At 38.3% G+C, this 20529-nt stretch overlaps 1 protein-coding gene across 1 annotated transcript in view; it reads left to right on the top strand.

Annotated features, from left to right (window-relative positions):
- The window catches only part of PHDP (Putative homeodomain protein), a 152459-nt gene extending 134022 nt beyond the window's left edge, over positions 1 to 18437 (top strand). The window contains exon 4 of the mRNA XM_083130615.1: positions 18187 to 18437. Coding sequence (XP_082986741.1) covers positions 18187 to 18437 — 251 coding nt within the window. The remainder of the gene's footprint in view (positions 1 to 18186) is intronic.
- The last annotated feature ends 2092 nt before the right edge of the window (positions 18438 to 20529 follow it).

Below are 20529 nucleotides of genomic sequence, written 5' to 3'. Positions count from 1 at the left end.
CACTCCATACTCTGTCGTTTGGACTCGGGATCATAGTGGTGGAGTCATGTCTCATCCACTGTCACAAATCTATCACAGAACTGCTTCAGGTCTGCCCCCATCAGCTCCAAACCAGCCCTTGAACATTGAACTCTGTCTTTCTGTTGTTCACGGGATAAAATTTTGGGGACCCATCGCGCTGACACCTTTCTGAATCCCAAGTGTTCATGCACAATGGTTTCCACTGGGCCTACAGAGATGTGCATGATGTCTGCTAACTGTTGCACCGTGATTCTTCTGTCAGCCATAATCATGTCATGCACAGCATCAATGTTTTCTGGGGTGGATGCTGTTGTTGGAGGACCATCACCAGGGGCCTGTTGACAGCTTTCCCTGCCGCAACGGAAATCGCGGCACCAGTTTTATACCACCTGGTAGGTAGGAGCCCCATAACCCAACACACTGACCATGTCCTCATGAATCTCCTTTGGGCTTAGCCCCTTTTTCTGGAGGTACTTGATGGCAGCTCGTTGTTCGGTTTTCTCCATTTTTCAAACTAAGTGCCACCTCTCACACCTAAATCGAGAAAAACAAATTTACTATAGCACCTACGGTTCTGAAATTTTGCATATAGGCATCTAAGACATTAGGCTACAATATCCCCATCATTCATTGCAATTCATGTACTTTAAGTATACCGGGGACAATAATTATTGAATCGCCCTCGTATTGTATAGTACGAGTATATACCGCCCCCTCACCCCCCTGCTGCTATGTGACAACGACTTTTAAAGTCCTCCGCCAAAAAAAATATTCCGTGCGTTAGTGGAACACACCGTTGACACCTATATTACAGTAGCTGTTCCACAGATTCATTCCTAAGCTCCCAGAACTCAGTACATACATCCTAGAAACAATTATGACCGTGGAACGAATTTCTCCGACAAAGAAATTAATCGCCGATAGACCCGCAGACTGAATTAAGAGGAGCATAACTAGACATTCAGGCGTAAAGGGATAAAATTAGGGGAAGGGGGAGGAAAAGAAATGTTAATTAATATCATTAAGTAACGGACTTAAATTATAATAGATAATTAAAAGAGGGTTGCGAGGGCTAATTAAGACAGCCCTCGCTAATACATTATGCATTGGGGGGAGAGGAGGGGGGTAGACGTGCAATGATCCAAAGATGGGTTTAGATCTTTTTACCGTCTCCTGATTGTGTTTTGTTTTTTCTTTCTTTTCTCGTTTCTTCTCTTCCGGGAGAATGTATTTCCCTATCTCTCCTCCTCTCTGGTGGTGCCTGCGAAAGGTTTCATTTTTCCTCCACTCCACCTCTCCCTCTTTCTCCCTACTTTCTCTTCCTTTCTTCCACTTTCATCGTGGCCGGAGAACAGAGCCATCTAGCGTTAGGTTCGCTTCCTACCCCTGGCCAGAAGCTTTTCTCGTGCGAAGCCGAAACACAGCGCCGGCACACAGACCTAAAGAGTTGACAGTAATGGAAACAAACGACGAGCGCCGAGCAATTTTCTAGATTAAACGTCAGAGTAGCGGGCCTCAGCTCGTGACGTAGAGATGTACGGCTCTGGTCGTGGGTTTGCAGGGTTGCCACGTCGCGCGGGGAATAGAGAAAGGATCATGCAGGAGGGAGGAAAGACAAAACTCGATTTTTTTTTGCTGGTTGAATAGAAATAGCTACGGCACAAAATTTCACAATAGCTAAATCATATTGGATGCGACAGTTTCCATTATTATTAATTGATATAATGCAGTAATCTGGTTCGTGGGGAAGAGTCAGGCGCTTCTCTAGGAGAATATATATAGAATCTATATTCTACTATAGTAATTTTCACATTATTCACTATTTGAACTAATATGATTTAATTTTAATGAAGGATTTTTTGTTTCATTTGTCGTTTTAAGTCCACTGGGCTAATCGAGACTGGGCATACAGTTTTAACGTGGGATCCTAACCACTGTTCAATGTGCCTCCACCGGGTATTTTTATATTATTTGGAATGTGTACATTCTAAAATATGTACATCTGATGTTTTATTTTCATTCAAATATGTGTTTTATGTGCTAATGGTAAAATTATGCATTTTTATGTGAAAAAAATTACATTGCAGGGCCTACCTCAGAAGCAACACAAAAAATATGTTCCTACCTAAAAATCCGCTTCCTAGTGATCAGTAGACACACACACAACAGGTGTTCAACATCAGCATAGCCTGTTATGTCACCACTATCGTAATTAGAGACTACGCCCCTTCCCTCCCCTCCCGCAGATAAACTTATTCCCTATACGTCGTCGCCTGGTAATCAATCGATACCCGGTGGAGGCACATAGTGGTTCGGATCCCACTTTAAACTGTAGGTCCAGTCTCGATTAGCCTTCCTGTGCATAAAGTGGACTTAAAAGAACAAATCAATCAATCACTCAATTGAAGACTAAAATTGGTAAACGCTGTAAGTGCCAAAATAATTCAAACACCGTTTTCCACGTTAAACTGTGAAATGTGCCATGCTTTATAATGTGGTAAACGTGAAATGTGGCTGGTAGCCCTCTAAGTAGTTCAAAGGGCGTGTAAAGAGGCAATAGTGTGAACGTTCTTACAAGCTGATGTGCGGAACGATGCGATTTCCCAACACTTTCGCTTCTGGCACTTCCAACGTTTACCACTTTTAGTCCTCAATTATTCCCTATAGTCTAAATTTTCATAACTTAAATTTTGTTCTGTTTGCCCTTCACCTCGCCAATTCCTGATTGTTGGAAATATATCTATGATAGATAAACATAACAAATACAATATTAAAGTACACGAAAATGACATAACTGACAATATTGATGACGAATGCCCTCTAACGTTTGCTTCATATACACTATTTTATAGTTTACAACAATCCTAACATCATTTTTTTTAGCCAATGTTGGAGAGTTCTCGTTTGTTTCCACACACAGATCCCAAAACGTGTCAATTGACACATATATGTATTTTGATTTCAATAACACGTTAACGTGCATAAACTGCAAATGATCCTCCATTTAGTGTGTCAAAATACACATAGGAATGTATTAAAGGGTATTTTTATGAGATGAAGTTCTTTGTGATGCAATAAAATGCATCAATTTGGAAGATCAGACAAGATCATTTCAAAGATAACAAAATTGCACAATTTTGCTGTGTCAATTGACGCATTTGTTATTGAAATCAAAATACATATATGTGTCAATTGACACGTTTTAGGGTCTGTGTGCACTGCATATGCTCACCTTGGATTAAAATTTTGCCGCTCAAGTGAGCTTTCATCCAGAAGCGACACACGACACATGTCGCTTGCGAACGACCCAAACAACAGCAACGTTTCACACCACAGCGGCATGACAGGCCGCACAAGCCAGCGTTCGATTGGTGAAATCCAAAGTAGACAAGTGAAATCTACAAGCGGCACTTGTCGCGTGTTCCTTGCCGCTTCGATGTGAAATCTCCCTACAAGTCCATTACACTCATTTCTTCTTGATTTAATTTTTGTAATTTAGCGTCACGTTTCTCCCACTGTTGGCTAATCCCGACCATGAGGATGAGTTAATGATGTACTGACATTGCTGAAGGACAAAGGAACACAGGGCGGGTTTCGAATCCGGGACTCCTGGCGTTCTAGCGCGCCGTACTAACCACTCCATCACGCAGGTCGCTCTCCCTTCGTCTATTCCTTGAAACTACAACCGGGTTGCGTATTTCACATGTGCACATTGAAACAGAGATTGGGGACGTGGTTTGTAATGGAGAAGTTTCTGGCTGGCTGGTCTTTTATTTACTTTGTTGAGTATTTCTATGGCGTGCCTTACAATTTGACTACAGTCTTGAACTTGTTGAAAGCTGAAAACCACTTATATTTTCCTTTTCCATCTATTATCTACTTTTAGTACATTGCTTTCATTTTTCTACGTGTTTCTATTACAGCTTCACTTTCACTAAATCGATACTTATCCTCCAACGATTATTTTACATTCTATCACCTTGTGCTGCCATCTATACTTCTTTATCGAAACTCCTTTCTTTTCATTTTGTGTTGTTATATCTGGTTTGTAATAACTCTTTCTAAAACAAATAGGCGCGCGCTTATACAGTCAAAATTAATGTTTTGGCGCTAAACAAGGGTTTGATAGATTCTTTAATGGTTTTTTTAAACATTTAATTCAAAATATTTCTTGCTTGCATCTGACGAAAACCGGAAAATGACCCAATATATTTAGTAATTGTATAAGAATTTTCATCAAACGCAACATTTTTAAAATTATTTCCTTTAATATTTCCAATAAGAAAGTCCATTCGCTTTCCGAGTATTGATTACTGTTCGAGTACGTTGTCTTCCCCGACTAGATTGTTCTGCTTGTGCTGGGGTATAGTTGTCTGTGGTTTACAAAAAGTGTTCGCACTAGTCAGTGAAAAGAATGCCAGTTTCCTATCATACAATCGATTATCATTGAGACAGTCTGCTAGCCAATTGGGAGCATTCATGCACAAACCACGCCCCCAATCTCTATTTCAATGTGCACATGTGAAATACGCAACCGGGTTTTATTAAAAAGCTGTATTTATTTTTCGCCATTATGGATACTTTGTACAGATGAAGCTCTGTTAAAGATTTTTCAGATTTTCGATGTCCTTATCTGTCGTTTCATAAACGAAACATAAGCAAATAAAAGCAGAAACTCGAAATCCATGGACTTTCAGTAAAATACTCTGGGGGAAAGTTGCGTGAAATATTTTTCTCTATTCAGCCTTTCATTTTTTCTGACATCTATTGTGCCGCTGCCCTGTGGGGACATTGGTCACAGCAATGCAAGATTTCATTGAACACGGAACTAACATTTATGTAAAGACTAGATTAGATGTTTTCATCTCCCAATAAAAATCAAGATTAATGCACTGTAAAAAAGGTGACTGGATAACATAGTACCATGGATAAAAACAATAATGGGAAGTAAAGGAAGCTTGCTTCTCAAAGCATATTTAAACTTTTTTAGCATTTGTTTAATTGAACTGAAAAAATATATCACACCGCTTGAAAGTCATCGTGTATTCCCAAAAATGCAATAACAAACACAAAGAATCCTGACTTCACTGAACATTTTCCAATTAACAGTGACAAATGACAGGCCAAGATGCAATAAAAACTGACTTACTGAAAAACTCAATATGCTGACCAAGGCTGAAATTTATTATATTATAAAACATAAACTAAACGTAACGTTTCAACCTTCTAGCAAGGTCTTCTTCAGACTCTGTACCAAGTACAAAAGAAAGACAGGTTGAAATAACATAGGGATGATGTACGACTTAAGAGAGAGAGGAATGCGATATTTAAACACACGAGAGAAACAAGACATGACATAGAGTGGGATGAGGCTAAGCAGATATGAAGGGAGAAGAGAATGGTAGTGAGGAAATGGAAAGAGGCTAAGGAAATAGAGAAGAAAGGAGAAGAAAACACAATGAACTGGAATGGGGGACTGAAGATAAACAAAGAATGGAAGAAGGTGCTAGAAAGAGTGGAAAGGACAAGAGAGAAAGAGGAGAAAAGAAGGAAGAGGAATGAAGAAAGAAATGGTAAGGAAAAAGAACGTGAGATAAAGAGTCCCACCTTTTCCCAGCTGAAAGGAAATGTTTATCTAAATCGCCTGTCAGGTGAAAGTACAGTTGACAACGGAAGGCCACCTGCTAGAATGTTCCAGAAAAAAAAACAACTTTCTAATAATCTTGTGTCTGGAGGGGAGTGATTTTTGTGTATTTATATCTTCCTATTTTGTACCTTGTTTAATTTGTACTTGGTACAGAGTCTGAAGAAGACCTTGCTAGAAGGTTGAAACGTTACGTTTAGTTTATGTTTTATAATAAAATAACTTTCTGCCTTGGTCAGCATATTGAGTTTTTCACGTCATGGAAACAAGGCTTAATGGTGTTATGACTTACTGACATTACTCATCATATTATTCCACCCCTCAGACTAAAATAGTGGGAAGAAATATCTTATTTCTTTCCAAATTGCAAATGTTATATTTATTTTAGCACTTTATTTCACTTAAGTTGTTCGTTTTTATCCAATGTAGATCCAATATAAATGTTTTGAACTTACTAGTAATAGATGTCGACACTGTTATTTATCTTTAATAACTTAAAACTGTAGGAAATATATGTTACGGAGATAGTATATGAAAGAACATTAATAATAATTGTATGTACCCTCATCCGCAATTTTCTTTATGCATTTAAATGGCTAACTTCAAGGTCCGAAAGAACACTGAATTTTTATTTCTTGCGAATGCACATTATTATCAGAGTAATATTAAGATTTAAGTATTCTGGAACCATGTGAGTTGGTGGTGCGGTTTTTCTCATCGAATGTTATTTATCCTAATAATTTTGACTTTCCAATGAATTTCTAAAACTAACCATAATAAAGAGTTTCATTTCTGCACTGTACCGTCCCTCCTGGGTCTTTATGATTAGATGAGTCATGATAAAATGGGCAATGAACCACACTATTAATGACGATTTACACAAAATTAAGATGGGTAGGAGTGCGGAATCGGGAAAAAATACTCCACACCCAATTCTGGCTTCGGAAGGAATGATTTCCCGACTTTTCGTGATCCCCAATAGTCGAAAAATTCCAAATGATAATTTCTCAAAATTTCTTGGGAACTGGCCTTTTTTATTAATTTCAGAAATGCAAAAACAACACCTGAGTTTTAAATAGCGTGTAGAATTCGTGATTTTCAGTGTCGGGAAACGAAAAATTCCCGACTTAACCAGGAAATGGTGAATTTTAAAAGGAACACAATATTGTCTTCGCCTTCGATTTTTGTAGCTGCATTTTCATGCCTCTTGGTAAATTTAGCGACTTTCATTCTGTGATTTGGCGTAGGAGGACCGTAGCGAAAATGCTCTGTTTCGTCCTCCAGAACAAGCACGCCCATCGCAAGTTCATGAGGTGTTGCCAGGTTGTGGATTATGGACCACACTTCATCATGAACGTGTTACTTCACAGATAGAATGCACACGTTGGACAAAATAAAACCAGTATCATTACTTAATTATCTGAAAAACTCAATATGCTGACCAAGGCAGAAATTTATTTTATTATAAAACATAAACTAAACGTAACGTTTCAACCTTCTAGCAAGGTCTTCTTCAGACTCTGCGCCAAGTACAAATGTAACAAGGTACAAAACTGGACGATACATATACACAAACATGAGGGTGAGATAAAGAGTCCAACCACTTTCTAGATGGAAGAAAATATGTTAGCCTTTTAGGTGAAAGTACAGTTGACAAGGGAAAGCCACCTGCTAGAATGTTCCAGAACAACTTTCTAATAGTCTGGAGGGGAGTAATGTTTGTGTATATATATCGTCCTGTTTTGTACCTTGTTACATTTGTACTTGGTGCAGAGTCTGAAGAAGACCTTGCTAGAAGGTTGAAACGTTACGTTTAGTTTATGTTTTATAATAAAATAAATTTCTGCCTTGGTCAGCATATTGAGTTTCTCACATCATGGAAACAAGGCTTAATGGTGTTATACTTAATTGTCGGACTGTGTATTTTTATTGTGAAGAAATGTTTACATAAAACTAAATAATGCCATTTAAATGTATGAGGAAGGCTTTTGCAATAAATGGATATGGAAGTTTCTCGTTTCGCAACAGAATTTATAGATGCAGTGTTGACAGATAGATCCGAACGCAAAGAAACCGGGAAGAAAAGTTATGAAATCAGCACGATTTGACAACCTCGCATTTGTCAAAATAAAAAGGGCTTTGATATGTGCCTCTATGGCCAAATGCGTGGCGTATCGGGTATGCTGAACGACTGGGTGGCCCGCAGCAGGGGGAAAAAAGAAGATGAAGAAGAAAAGAGGGAAGGAGCATGTGATATATCGTCATCCCGGGAGGCTCACATGGATCCAACGACGCTTGATTGAATCAGATGGCGTCGATTTGGCAACGTTGCTGGATCCCTCTCGTCTCTTTTAATGGCTCTCTTATTACAGAGTTATTACCGGAGAGGGTAGCGATTTAAATCTATAATGACTGTCATTTCATTCGCCGAGTGGAGTGACTGTTCCTCCTCCAGATGCTGTCCCCATTGGTCGATACGCGCGGGAGGGGACTGACTAATCGCGGGGCCAAGAGAGGGCGCGCGGATCGTAACGCGGACCTCGGAGAAAGCGATCCTTCCCTGACGTCATCTTCTCTTCCCAGGAATCAAAGACGTATTTGCTTCTGGGTTGAATTGGGCTGGGAGAAATTGCTAGCAAAGCATAGGTCTGGACTTTTCTTCCTCTCTCTCTCTCTCTCTCTCTCTCTCTCTCTCTAAGAGAGAGGAAGAAAGAAAGAGAAGGAAAGAAAGAAAGTATCTATCGTCTTCGAGAGATGCGGTGTAACGGGATGACCCTTTCTAAAGACACCCAAATGTCAACCAATCTTTCCCTTAGCACACCCTAGACTGCATTGCACACTAACGAGGTTCTGGTGTCTAGACCCACAGTCAGTATAATCCTCTCCGGGGCCTGTGTTATGTTCTGTCCAGGTTTTTTTTGGACTCTTCATCAATTTCATACTCATGTTCAGGATTAGCGAAAACTGGCAGAAAAACGAAGTAAAATAAAAAAAATTAATCAATCAGCCAATTCTCCGGGAGCGGGAGAGAGAGAGAAAGGAGAAATAAATAAATTAATAAGCATAGAAGGCGAGAAAAAGAGAGCCCGTTTATTCTCCCCCCCTCTCTCTCTCACACACACACACACATACACATTCACACTCACTCTCTCTCATTAGGAAGGGAACAAATACCTCCCCGAAATCCCCACTGAAATATTAAAAACATCAAATTGTTAGTTGAAAGTACATATATATATATATATATATATATATATATATATCAAAACATCATGATGGGTAAGGTTTGTTTACTACGCAATTTGTTCGTTGAGTAGAATCTGAGTAAATATTATGTAAATATTATTTTTGAATTTTATTGCTAAAGATACGAAAAATACTCTCTCACACGGCAAGTTCAAAATGACTTAAACATTTGATACGTTACGTATTATGATAACATTATTTCATGCATTAAAAAAAAATATTATTCTAAGCATGAAGACGGATTGATTAGTGAGTTTTTTTAAAAAAAATCTATGCATTTTTACAGGTCGAGTAACTTTATTAATATTTTAAAAACGAATACATTTTAGTATATATTCAGTAAGGTCTACCTGCTGCATTTTAACCCGTGCTTAAACGCTATAGCTTTTATCCTCTTTATGCGTTAATTAATGCGTTTTCTGCGTGTCTTGTTCTTGATCTCTCCTCCATAAGCCTCGAAGGCCCTAGTCTCGGCCTCGTCTCATATTTAAACTGTAGTCTCGGTCTTGGTACAATACCTACTTGATCCGTTCAGAAATACGCTTATGGTGACTCAAATACAGAAGATTTAAGAAAAGCCTTTGAACTGGTGTTGCATTGTCGCCCATATTGCTTCTTCCAGAACACTCGATTTCTTTTCCTTCCACTACCGTCCCTGCAGCACACGATGACGTCACTGGGATGCGAAATGGAGACATTCAGCCGCCCAGCCTCCACAGGAGGAAGATAATTACTCAGCCATCCCCAGAAGAGGAAGAAAAGTGGACGTCCTTTTCTATCCCCCAAGCTCGTTCTACGGTAGCTAATGATAATTCCCTGCGCATCTGACTTATTCGTCCTGGCAAATGCGAGTCGTCCACTCGGACGAAGGTTACCCACAGGAGGGATGTCATTAGGGAAGTGAGTTAGGGGGGTGAGGGAGATTTGGAGAAAAATCTGGATGGCCTCATCCATTGGATGCTGAGGATGCCACAGTCTCTGGACCAGAGTTGGTATTGATGAAAGGTCGTAACTTGTAATGGATTCTGTCAGACACAACCCCAAGTCCAAGGACATGGACGTTCGGAAAGGGGGGCACGCCCCTCCCCTCCTGGAAAACGAAAGTCAAGCAAGAATTATATATTTCATACATATAATTTCATTTAAGTCACAAAATTACCGCAAGGGTGTTGTAGAATCTTCATAACTTCGAACTGAAGGAAAGTTTTTTTGAGGCCCCTTCCCTAGACTGTACAACAGAACATGTAAATCAAGCACGCAGGATATACTGTTTAATCAGATGAGTAAAAACATTGAACATATCTCACCAACGATGGATGCCCTATTACAAAACTTACAACGCAACGCTTGGAGAAATTGTTGACTAGAAATCCGGAAGTTTATGATCCATGTCAATGTCAGTGGGAATGAAAAACGAATGATGGCGCCAAGGTCAAACCTCTTTGGACAACACTTCCAGATGCAAGCAAACATTGCCAAGAACTGGTATTGTATAAGTGCAAGGAAAGATGTACACCGCTGTGTAAAAACTGGACTCCAATGTACGTGCGAAGATTATTGCACGAGAATATATGAATAATGGACTGATTATATTGACATAAATTCCAAATATTACATAGTTCAAGTATTTGTTAAAAGCTTTGGAGTGGGGGTGGGGGGCTTATTCTTAAGAAAATGTCAAATTGAAATCAAAACAATTTACTGATAACGAAACACCAGGGAGCAATTTTTTAAGATGATAAAACTAATAATAGAAACTATTTTAAACAACCTTACATATTATGTTGTGTGGAAATGGAATTGGGAGGTGGATGGGACAAGAAATTAGAAGAATATGGAAAATCACATAATTCAAACTTTATTCATAAACTATTTAATTTACAGAAAAATGTGTAATAGACTCAATTTCAGATAAAACATTGTGCTTTAAAATGATACCTCTTCCATTAAAATCCTTTCAGTAATTTCTGAGATATTCAACTTTAAAGAATCTGCTGATCGGCCATTTTGATGACGTAACTTCGCGTGACGTAATCATTTCTAATGTCTCCTGGCTGATTTAAAGTCTTTGATATGCATTTAGTCAACACCCAAAGTTTGGTGCTAGTATCCGGAAGTTAAATATTTTGGTGTGTATTATCGAACCGTACAATCTATTAATATAAATTGTGACTGACTGACTCTTTATTTGACTTTTTGTTCCGTGAAGTGTCGCCTTTATTAGGCATGGCTTCTATTTTTTTCTATGACGTGTGAACTATTGACGTGTTGGTAGTATCTCTGTTTTCTTTTACTCCTGCCACTATCGTTTGGAGTTTTTCATCTGCGTTATTGATCATATAAATTGTAATTTATAATGTCAAACTTATAGACTTGGTTTAATATTAATTACAATGGAACTTAATTGTGTGACTACATAGTTAAAACATACAAATTATTATAACTACTAGAAAAAACTTAAAAGTTTGTCAAAAAATTAGTCGATACATATTTTTATGCCTTCTCAAAAATAGACATGCAGCTAGGCTGGATGATCCGATAAACTAATAGCTTTGAATTTTGCCCCATCTGTTGGTCATTTTTATAATGCTGATCCTTCTGTGGCATATTGCACTGCTGTCCGGATTTCGACTGCAAGTTCAGTTGTCCCGATTAACTTATCTTTGTATAAAGTGGACAAACAACAAACTGTTTACATCTCTATCTGATCGTGCAACCAAGGAATTGCTATGTGGCCTATTGGTTGGGAAGCTAAGTCTCGTCTGGATACCAACCACACACCCTTGTTATAATTTTTCGGTCAATTTTCTTGTCTGTTTAATTTTTTACTAAATTTCAGAGACATAGTTCAATTATAACACCATTAAGCCTTGTTTCCATGATATGAAAGAACTAAATATGCTGACCAAGGCAGTAATTTATTTTATTAAAAACATAAACTAAACGGAACGTTTAGTTTAAGTTTTTAATAAAATAAATTACTGCCTTGGTCAGCATATTTAGTTTTTTTCACATAGTTCAATATGTTTTATGTTATTTTCGTAGCAGTGTGAGTTTATGGCACCCAACATATACCGTATTTGCCGACGTATATAACCCTTTTTTGAACACATTATTTTAGGAAAAACCTATTACCGAGTTTATAATTAATTTACAGTATTTCTAACATAAGCATAAAACTTCCAACAAATACCTTACCTAATGTAACTAGGAAAGAATACATTTTAACCTTCTACGTCACACACTGCAAGGAAATCGAAATCGTCTAACTCAGAACAGAGAAAATTTCCAGACATGAAGGCAATCAAAAACCGAATATCGGCGTATAAGACGAATACTGGCGTACCGGGGGGGGGCTAAAGGGTCTACAGCCCCCAGAATTTTTTAGAAAACAAAGAAATCAAATGAAGGTAAGTAATGAAGTCGGGTTAAAAAATTAAAATTACCCCGATAACTATTTTTGTGTTTGAATAACTTTTATAACGAAGGTTTAAAATGGTAATTGGAGATCATATCTCATGATAATAAAACGCCAACAACGGGGTATCACCAAAAGTGATTTTCGCGGATGTATTTTATGATCCAAGTAAATATTTAATCTCATCTCACTCTGTTCAGTAAAGGTTAGATTCATGACACTGAGCCCGCGTTCGCAATCAGCTGTAGATATCGGTACAATTTTAATTTAATTGAATAAAGAAATAAAATGTATTTTTGCAAAAAATAGGAAATCCCGATGTGTACACACACACACACACACACACACACACACGTGGAGGACGGAAGAATTTTGTACCTCGCAGATGAAAAATGTTCCTGCGCCACTGTTTATGCACCTTCCAAGTTCACAAGTCCAGTCCCCAGAAAAAATCCTACGTACGCCAGTAAAAACGAACCCTGATTTTTAGCCCTATTTATAAAGGGCTAGTTGGTGTTGCTTTGAATATTCTAGCAATATTTCTTATAGTTTTGTTTATTGAAGGGGGTAGGGCTATTGTCTGAAATTCCCTTCAGAGAAAGAATATTGTAACATTTTTGATCCCTGAACTTGAATTAAACAGAAAAAGTCCAAAATTATGTTATTGGAGCCAACACAACAGGTGCGGGGGAGGTGGTGTATGTATTATGTTGGGAAGTGACGAAAGTTTTCTGAGTCATCACTTTTAATGTGTTTATCCAGAAATATTAGTTGTCAAGAATCAAACTTTCTTACACTGCGATCTCCACTCAATGTGGGGAAAAAATTCTTCCACTCTCTCTCTGGTTTTTCGTCTGGGACGATTTGCTGCGATAGAATTCGAGGAGACAAGAAGTGGCTGATGTAGATACTGGCACATGGATTGTGACGGGTTAGGGGAACGTGGCTTCGATGTGTCTTTTTTCTTCCATCTTCCCCTACTCAGCTGTGACATCAGTCTCTTCAACCGTAGGAGTGGAAGTAATTGGAAGGACAAGCGAAACCAACAACGCGATGGTTTTCTCTTTTATTTTCTGGATACCCTTTGTAATATTTTCTCCCCCCCCTCTCTCTCTCTCTCTCTCTCTCTCTCTCTCTCTCTATATATATATATATATATATATATATATATATATATATATATATATATATATATATATATATATATATATATCCCTCTCTCTCTTTTGTACTCGTTCCAGTCTCTCACCTCGAGCGTACAATGGAATATCTTTCTAATGTGACAATAATCGTAAGAAACATATACAGAGCATTCCCTGACATTCGCTACGAGACTCGGCGGCAAGCGGCCCGGCATCAGCGCTTGTCTTTCCCGGTGAACGGCTCCGTGACAGTCGCTAGAGTCAGCTATTAAAATTACAGTTTTCATATTGTGTACTAACCTTGACTACAAAAGGTGTTGAAAATGATGTCCCTCTGCTGCAACACATTCTGGCATCACCTGCAAGTTCGTCTACTGTAATTCTCCCGATTTCTCGTAAAATACTTTCTTTTAACTCACGGATGGTGTGTATTTGTATTTGTCTTTGTATACTTTATTTTTTAGATTTCCCCATTTTTCTTTCCACTTTTATTCAAAACTGACCCTGTTACTCTAAACTTTTTTTACAAGTTTTAATATAGTGTTCCTATGTGGACGGGAACACCAGGAAATTTCGTTACAAAACGTCGTCGCACTTCTCCACAATTCCTCTTTCCGAAGTAACACTCGACAAGATAAATCCTTTGTTGTAATGTAAACTTTTGTGGTGCCATATTAAGCCACAATCTTCAACACACGGACACGACACAACACAACTTCCGAGGGAGGATTATACTGGCGTCAGTCTGCAACGTCAACAGAAAGGGAAAGAGAGCGAAAACAGGGAGAGCGAAAAAAACTGTCGGTGACCAGTTCACCGGGAGAGACAAGCGCTGATGCCGGGACGCTTGCCGCCGAGTCTCGTAGCGAATGTCAGGGAATGCTCTGTATAAATGATTTCATGCCAACTCAACACACATATGTGCAATTTTCAACCTGACCATCTCCGATTTTCATTAAACTTGGTGAGTTGAAACTATCCATGGAACTTAACAACTCTGAAAATTTTGAGTCTCGTTTGTTTTCCAATTCCAAAATTATTCAAGGTCAAAGTTCGCAGAAATTGCTCGTTTAGCTATACTAAATGTCCTGTAACTCTGCTCCTATTTGGCTTAGGAAGCTGAAATAAAGCTTATCGTCCAGGGAATAGAACAAGCTTTCCAATGATATGTAACAAGCCTACCTTTGGATGAAAAGAAAATTTTGTCACGTGACCTTGACCTTTGGCATTGAAAATCTCAAAACACGTCATCTCCAAAAATCGTGAATAAATATATTTGGCACGCCATGCTACACTCTAAAACATATGACAAATGAAACTGGGACTGTAATGGGATCAGAAGATATGAAATAATATGTACAGCATGTGACATAAAGGCCTCATTACAATGTAGGTGGGTGAAAAGTCCCTTTACACCACCTATAAAATGTAAGGGAGTTATGCTAGGTACATTTGGTCATGATTGAAACATGTTAGGTCCAAGGGAACCATAGTAGTGTGTGTCAAGCAGAGGTCCGCCATATTGTTGGCCGTCATATTAAATTCAACTCAAACATTTTCAATGGAAGGAGGGCGATGTGATATATTAAATCAGGCTAGAATTTCACGAGAAATGCAGTGGAGAATGCTTTTCCAACGTATCATTAGAGCCGGCAATTCCGTACACTATCTAGCGTCGTCCATGCGAACTATTTAGACCTCGGCGAAATCATGCAGCACTCTACTGTAGAGTCACTCGGGGGAATACGCCCAACTTTTTTGACGGTTTATAGCTTCGTTAAATGAAGGAGTGTTGCAATGAAAAGGATGTCAAATGAAAGCTACATGTTTTGTTATTGTTACCTATAAGTTTTATTACTGTAAGTCTTATAGCAAAAGAACCATAGAAAAATAAACAGATGAACGTCGATTTGGGCAAATCACCCCGTGTTCAGGGTAAAATGCCCACCCATTAAGGGTAAAATGCCCAATACAAGAAACAATTGTTGTAATACTTGAAATGACATATTTAAAGGAAAATAATACACAGCATTAACTGGAAGATTATTAACGTTTGTTTCGTAAACACATCATTTTTCTAACAACATTTATTTTGAATTTACCATAGCCTCTTTTACTGTTTACATTTGTGAGAAATTGCATTGCACTTTGGACACATGGACGTGAATTTGGTACATATTTCATGCATCCACATACTACAACAAATACACTGGATCCAGTCCCATTGTGGTCCTTTCTTCTCATAATAATGCCCTTGGGCATATTGTACTTAATTTCTGTGGGCATATCACCCCACAGCTACAAGCAGAAAATTGAATCACTGGGTTGGCAACTCTGAGCACCATGCGGCAGTTTCACTTTGCATATATGTTTCCCTGACTCTTGATCTTTGCACCAAATATAATTCAGTCTCTTTCTCTCATGGGAATATTATTGCACACAGTTTATACAGCAACGTCCAAAAAATTATTACCTCAAAAATTGTCTTCTTACCTCATGAAATTAACCCTGAAGGGCTTCAGATTGTTCTCACAAGCTCCAAACCTGCTGCCTCGTCTCACCACAGAGGGCGCTTTCAAACAAGGGTTGCAGATTTGCCATAACATTAACGTTGCGCGAGATGCAAGGGGTGGGCATTTAACCCCGATGGGCATGTTCCCCCGAGTGACTCTATATACGTATTGTAGTATTCCGTTGCTTTTCTATATTTTCGTGTTACTCGCGATGACGAGGTTAAATGATAAATTGATGCTTTTAGGAAGGAACACAGTAAAATTAAATGCTTTACTCAGAACTCGATACTAGGACCTTTGGCTTATTAGTAGGTTCTTAACTACTCCGTCTGTCATCCCTCTCTCAATCTCTCGATGTGGCAATTGTCTGATTCTCTAGCTGTCAATCTCTCACCCGTCCAAACGTTCTTTCTCTCTTGCTGATTCTCTCTTATCTCAATATCTCTGTGTCTATTTGTCTGTCTCTATTTTCTACCAGTTTATCTCACCTTCATCCAGTGATGTGCCGTAGACTATAAGTTTACGCATAGATTACATTGGGTTGTAGTTTACATAGACTACGTAGACAATCGAAAGTGCATTAAAATTAATTTTCAAGGGTTTCATGAAATGAAAGTGACATTTTCAAATATATTGGTTCCTAACGAAATGAAAAGAATCCTATTTACAACAAAATTTCTCTTCTCTTCTATTATCAACTATGGAGGAAGATAAATAGTATGCAAAAAACAACAACAGATGGCAGTCGTGAGGCAAGAGTGGTCTTTTCCCCATAAAGCACAATAATATTTCCTATATTAAGTTTCTTCCTAGGTGAGAAATTGTTCGAATATAGAAGAAAGAGTATGAAAAGTTCTCCACACATATCAGCAACTGATACACAGTATAATTTTCTATTAATTCCACGGCGCTCTTTGCTAAGTTATCAGCTTTCGCCATGTTGTTTACATAGATTACGTAATCTACGTGCATAACATAGTCTACGTGTAGAATGTAAACTATCGTTGTTTACGCGTAGACGCACATCACGGCCTTCATCTCAATCTTCTTATTTCCACCCGTTTCTCTCTATATTTATCTATCTTTCTCTCTCCCTCTCAATCTTTTACTCGCCACATTATTTCTGTCTATTCTCTATCTGCTTTTCACGCTTATATTTCTCTCTGTATGTTTGTAGGGCCTCCCCGATGGCGCAGTGATATCATCGTTGCCTTGTAATCAAGGTGTCCCGGGTTCGATACCCGGTGGAGGCACATAGTGGTTCGGATCCCACTTTAAACTGTAGGTCCAGTCCCGATTAGCCTTACTGTGCATAAAGTGAACACAAAATCAATCAATCAATGATTGTAGCCCTTTCTCTCAATCTCTCAGTCCTGTGCATCTTTCTCTCTTATGTTATCTTTCAGTCTTATATTCTTTTATGGGATAGGTCACAATTAGTATACAATTAGGATTTTAAACATAGTAGAAAACAATAGCTTAGAGAACGGTGATGATAATGTTGATAGGAAATGTTATAAACTTACATTAATTAATGCCTTCATCCATATAAATTAAAACACAACTATAAATATACTTGTACATGTACAGTACATAAAAATTATGTCACTTACTCACTGGAAAAATTGAATAAAAATACAATTTTAGGGAACTATATATCAACACTGTACATTATCTACTGTTTTTACCTATTAGCACTAGACAATGGATAACGTTCAATTGACATTGACTGCTAATAAAGAACCATTGTTACTAACACTCAGTGAATGACTACGTGTAAGTTAGAGAGCTGCATGCATCTTCTAGAACAAATTGAAGAGTAAATTTTTCGTTAGCAATGCCTTTACTGTAAATCTAAATTTACTGTAATTAATGTTTTCTGAAATCCTCTATACTAACGTCGGTTGATTACAAGTAGCAAAAATGTATCTTGTTTGGCGACTATATCATGTATTTCTTAATATTTTAAAATGCTAATTTTGTTAGTTTGCAACGTTAGTGACTCGATTTTTCAAGAAAATTTGATCTTTTCTTGGAGGTAATTCCCCACTTTTCCTTATTCCCCACCTTGGCTACGTCCCAGATACTTTGCAGAAAAAGAAAAATTGTAGGAAAATTCTATTCAGACGAAGGTTCTGGATCTAGACAGCAGTTAAATGTCCAAAAATAAAAAGCAAGTAAACGTCTTTTATTTTCTTCCAGGGAAACTGAACCACAACGAGGAGGGAAACAAGTGGTCTCCAGTGACGTCATCCCCGTGCATCCCAACGTCGCCTAAGACAAACAACACGCCCACCTTGGCAACGCTGACGTCACAGTCCAACTCCACCCATCCGCTGACGTCACCGGGAGGGCTGGTGGGCCCCTTCTCCTCCCTCCTGAACTCCACCAACCCTTCGAGCTACGTTCTCGGTGGAGATGTGAAAGCAAACGCAGCGGCTCATCTCTTTTGAAATCAGAACACCTACCTATAGTTCTCTTCGTTTACGAAGGCGCTAGGATAACTGTGTTCACGCAGTCCTTATTGGCGGATAAAAATACGTTCCGTTTTTGGCTCACAGGGAAGTCTTAGTGACTGAAAACCAGCTTCCAATCGCTTAACATCGTGAGCACCTTTAAACGATAATCTCTTCTGATTGGCTAGTCCTAGCGCCTCTTGCCAAGTACAGATCAATCATGTGATACCAGTGCTGGAGTGGGCGGGGCCAGGCGCAACATCAGATCCTGCGCAACCGCCTTCAACGCTGAAAGCTACTATAGGTAATCTTGAACAACGTCTAGAAAACAAGCTGGAATTTACAGCAAGAAGTCAACAATGGATTCAACAACGCTCTATACATAATAGTTTTGTCGTGGTGGGAATTGGCAAACAAAACCTAACATGAGTGAAAGATATTACGACCATTTTTTTTTCCTTTTCATTTTTAAAAATGGGTAAAGGTAGTTGTATGAACGTTTTAGTGTAATGCCTGTTAAAAATGTTATTTTAGAGGTATGAAACCCAACTTGATTCATTGTTGCATTTTATATTATTAAATCTGAACACGTGAGTCAAATCAACACTTAGCACACCTCAAAACTCGATCTTTTATGTTCGTTCTGAATGAAAAAGTAACCAACAATCATATGCTTTGGCATTTTTCTGCTAACTGTAAAAATGTAGAATTGTTGTGTTGGTAAAATTCATGGAAAGAAAACGGCTTATAAGCTGTTAGGTCTAAAATAAAAGAATGAATATTTGAATTGTCGAATAGCAACAGAAATCTAATAACGTACAAGCATTGTACTTGATATAGGCGTAACTTGGCGGGGGCAAGGGGGGCTACTTCCACCTCCCAAATTTTCAGGATTATTAAAATATACAAGTTAGGGGACGTGAGAAACAAAGTAATAAAGAGTAATATTTGTGATTTCGCAAACGTCACAGTTATTTAGCATATAATCCTGGGCGCTGTTTTTATTGAATGGAAAACTTCTCGAACCTCTTCCCCCAATCTTGAGTACCTCTCAAAATTAGGTCGAGCTTGATCCTGCCCCTCTCAAAATTTGGCCCAGCTTGATTCTACCCCCTCAAAATTAGGCCCAGTTTGATTCTGCCCCTCTCAAAATTAGGTCCAGCTTGATTCTACCCCCTCAAAAATTGGCCCAGTTTGATTCTACCCCCTTAAATTAGGCCCAGTTTGATTCTGCCCCTCTCAAAATTAGGTCCAGTTTGATTCTACCCCCTCAAAATTAGGTCCCAAGTTACGCCCATGGTACTTGATAACATTTGAATACTGACCAAGCGCTCTGATTTGGTTAATTGTTGAATTCCTAACACATCTAAATTCAGTGTAAACCTTGGCTAATTACTGAAATTCAACTCATCTAAACAAAGCAAACAATTGTCATTTAGCTATCTGTAGATTTGTCAATATATCTAAAGGATCCAATACACCTAACTGTAAAATATATCGAAAATAAATCGAAGTATTGTCATTTCTTGCATATAATCTAGAAAAATAAGCACTAGACAAGGTTCCTAACATAGGTCTTGCACAGTGGTGTGAAGATAGGTGGTACCATGGGATCCATGAGTATTACCATGCAAATTGTACATCACCACGTTCGTGCACTTTATTTGACCCAATAAGAGCTTCAAGAATTAAAAGAAAACTCAAAACAAGCTGTTGGCAACTTCTGGACCAGCGTACATAAAAAATCATCAATTAAAAACATGTAGGATGTGAAAGAAAACATAATGAATATAGTCATTGACAATTTGCAGAGTAATACTCATAGATCCCACTGTACAGTATTCATTGTATCCCCAACATTTTTGGGAAGGTGTATAGTATCCTCCTAAATCCTTTGATCCGAATTGTACAGTGGGATGCGCAAGTATTAAAAAGCAAATTAACCATCACCGTGTTTATTTTCTTCGCTTTTACGCAATAGGAGTTTCAAGAATTGAACTGAAACATATGACAATCTGCTGACAACCTATGCAGTGATATGAGTAAAAATATATTCCTTAAAAACACATGATACCAAAGAAAAATTAAC

The sequence above is a fragment of the Lepisma saccharinum genome, chromosome 10 (assembly GCF_977018435.1).
Source record: "Lepisma saccharinum chromosome 10, izLepSacc3.1, whole genome shotgun sequence".
Lineage (NCBI taxonomy): Eukaryota > Metazoa > Arthropoda > Insecta > Zygentoma > Lepismatidae > Lepisma > Lepisma saccharinum.
This window is presented reverse-complemented; position numbering and strand designations above follow the sequence as displayed.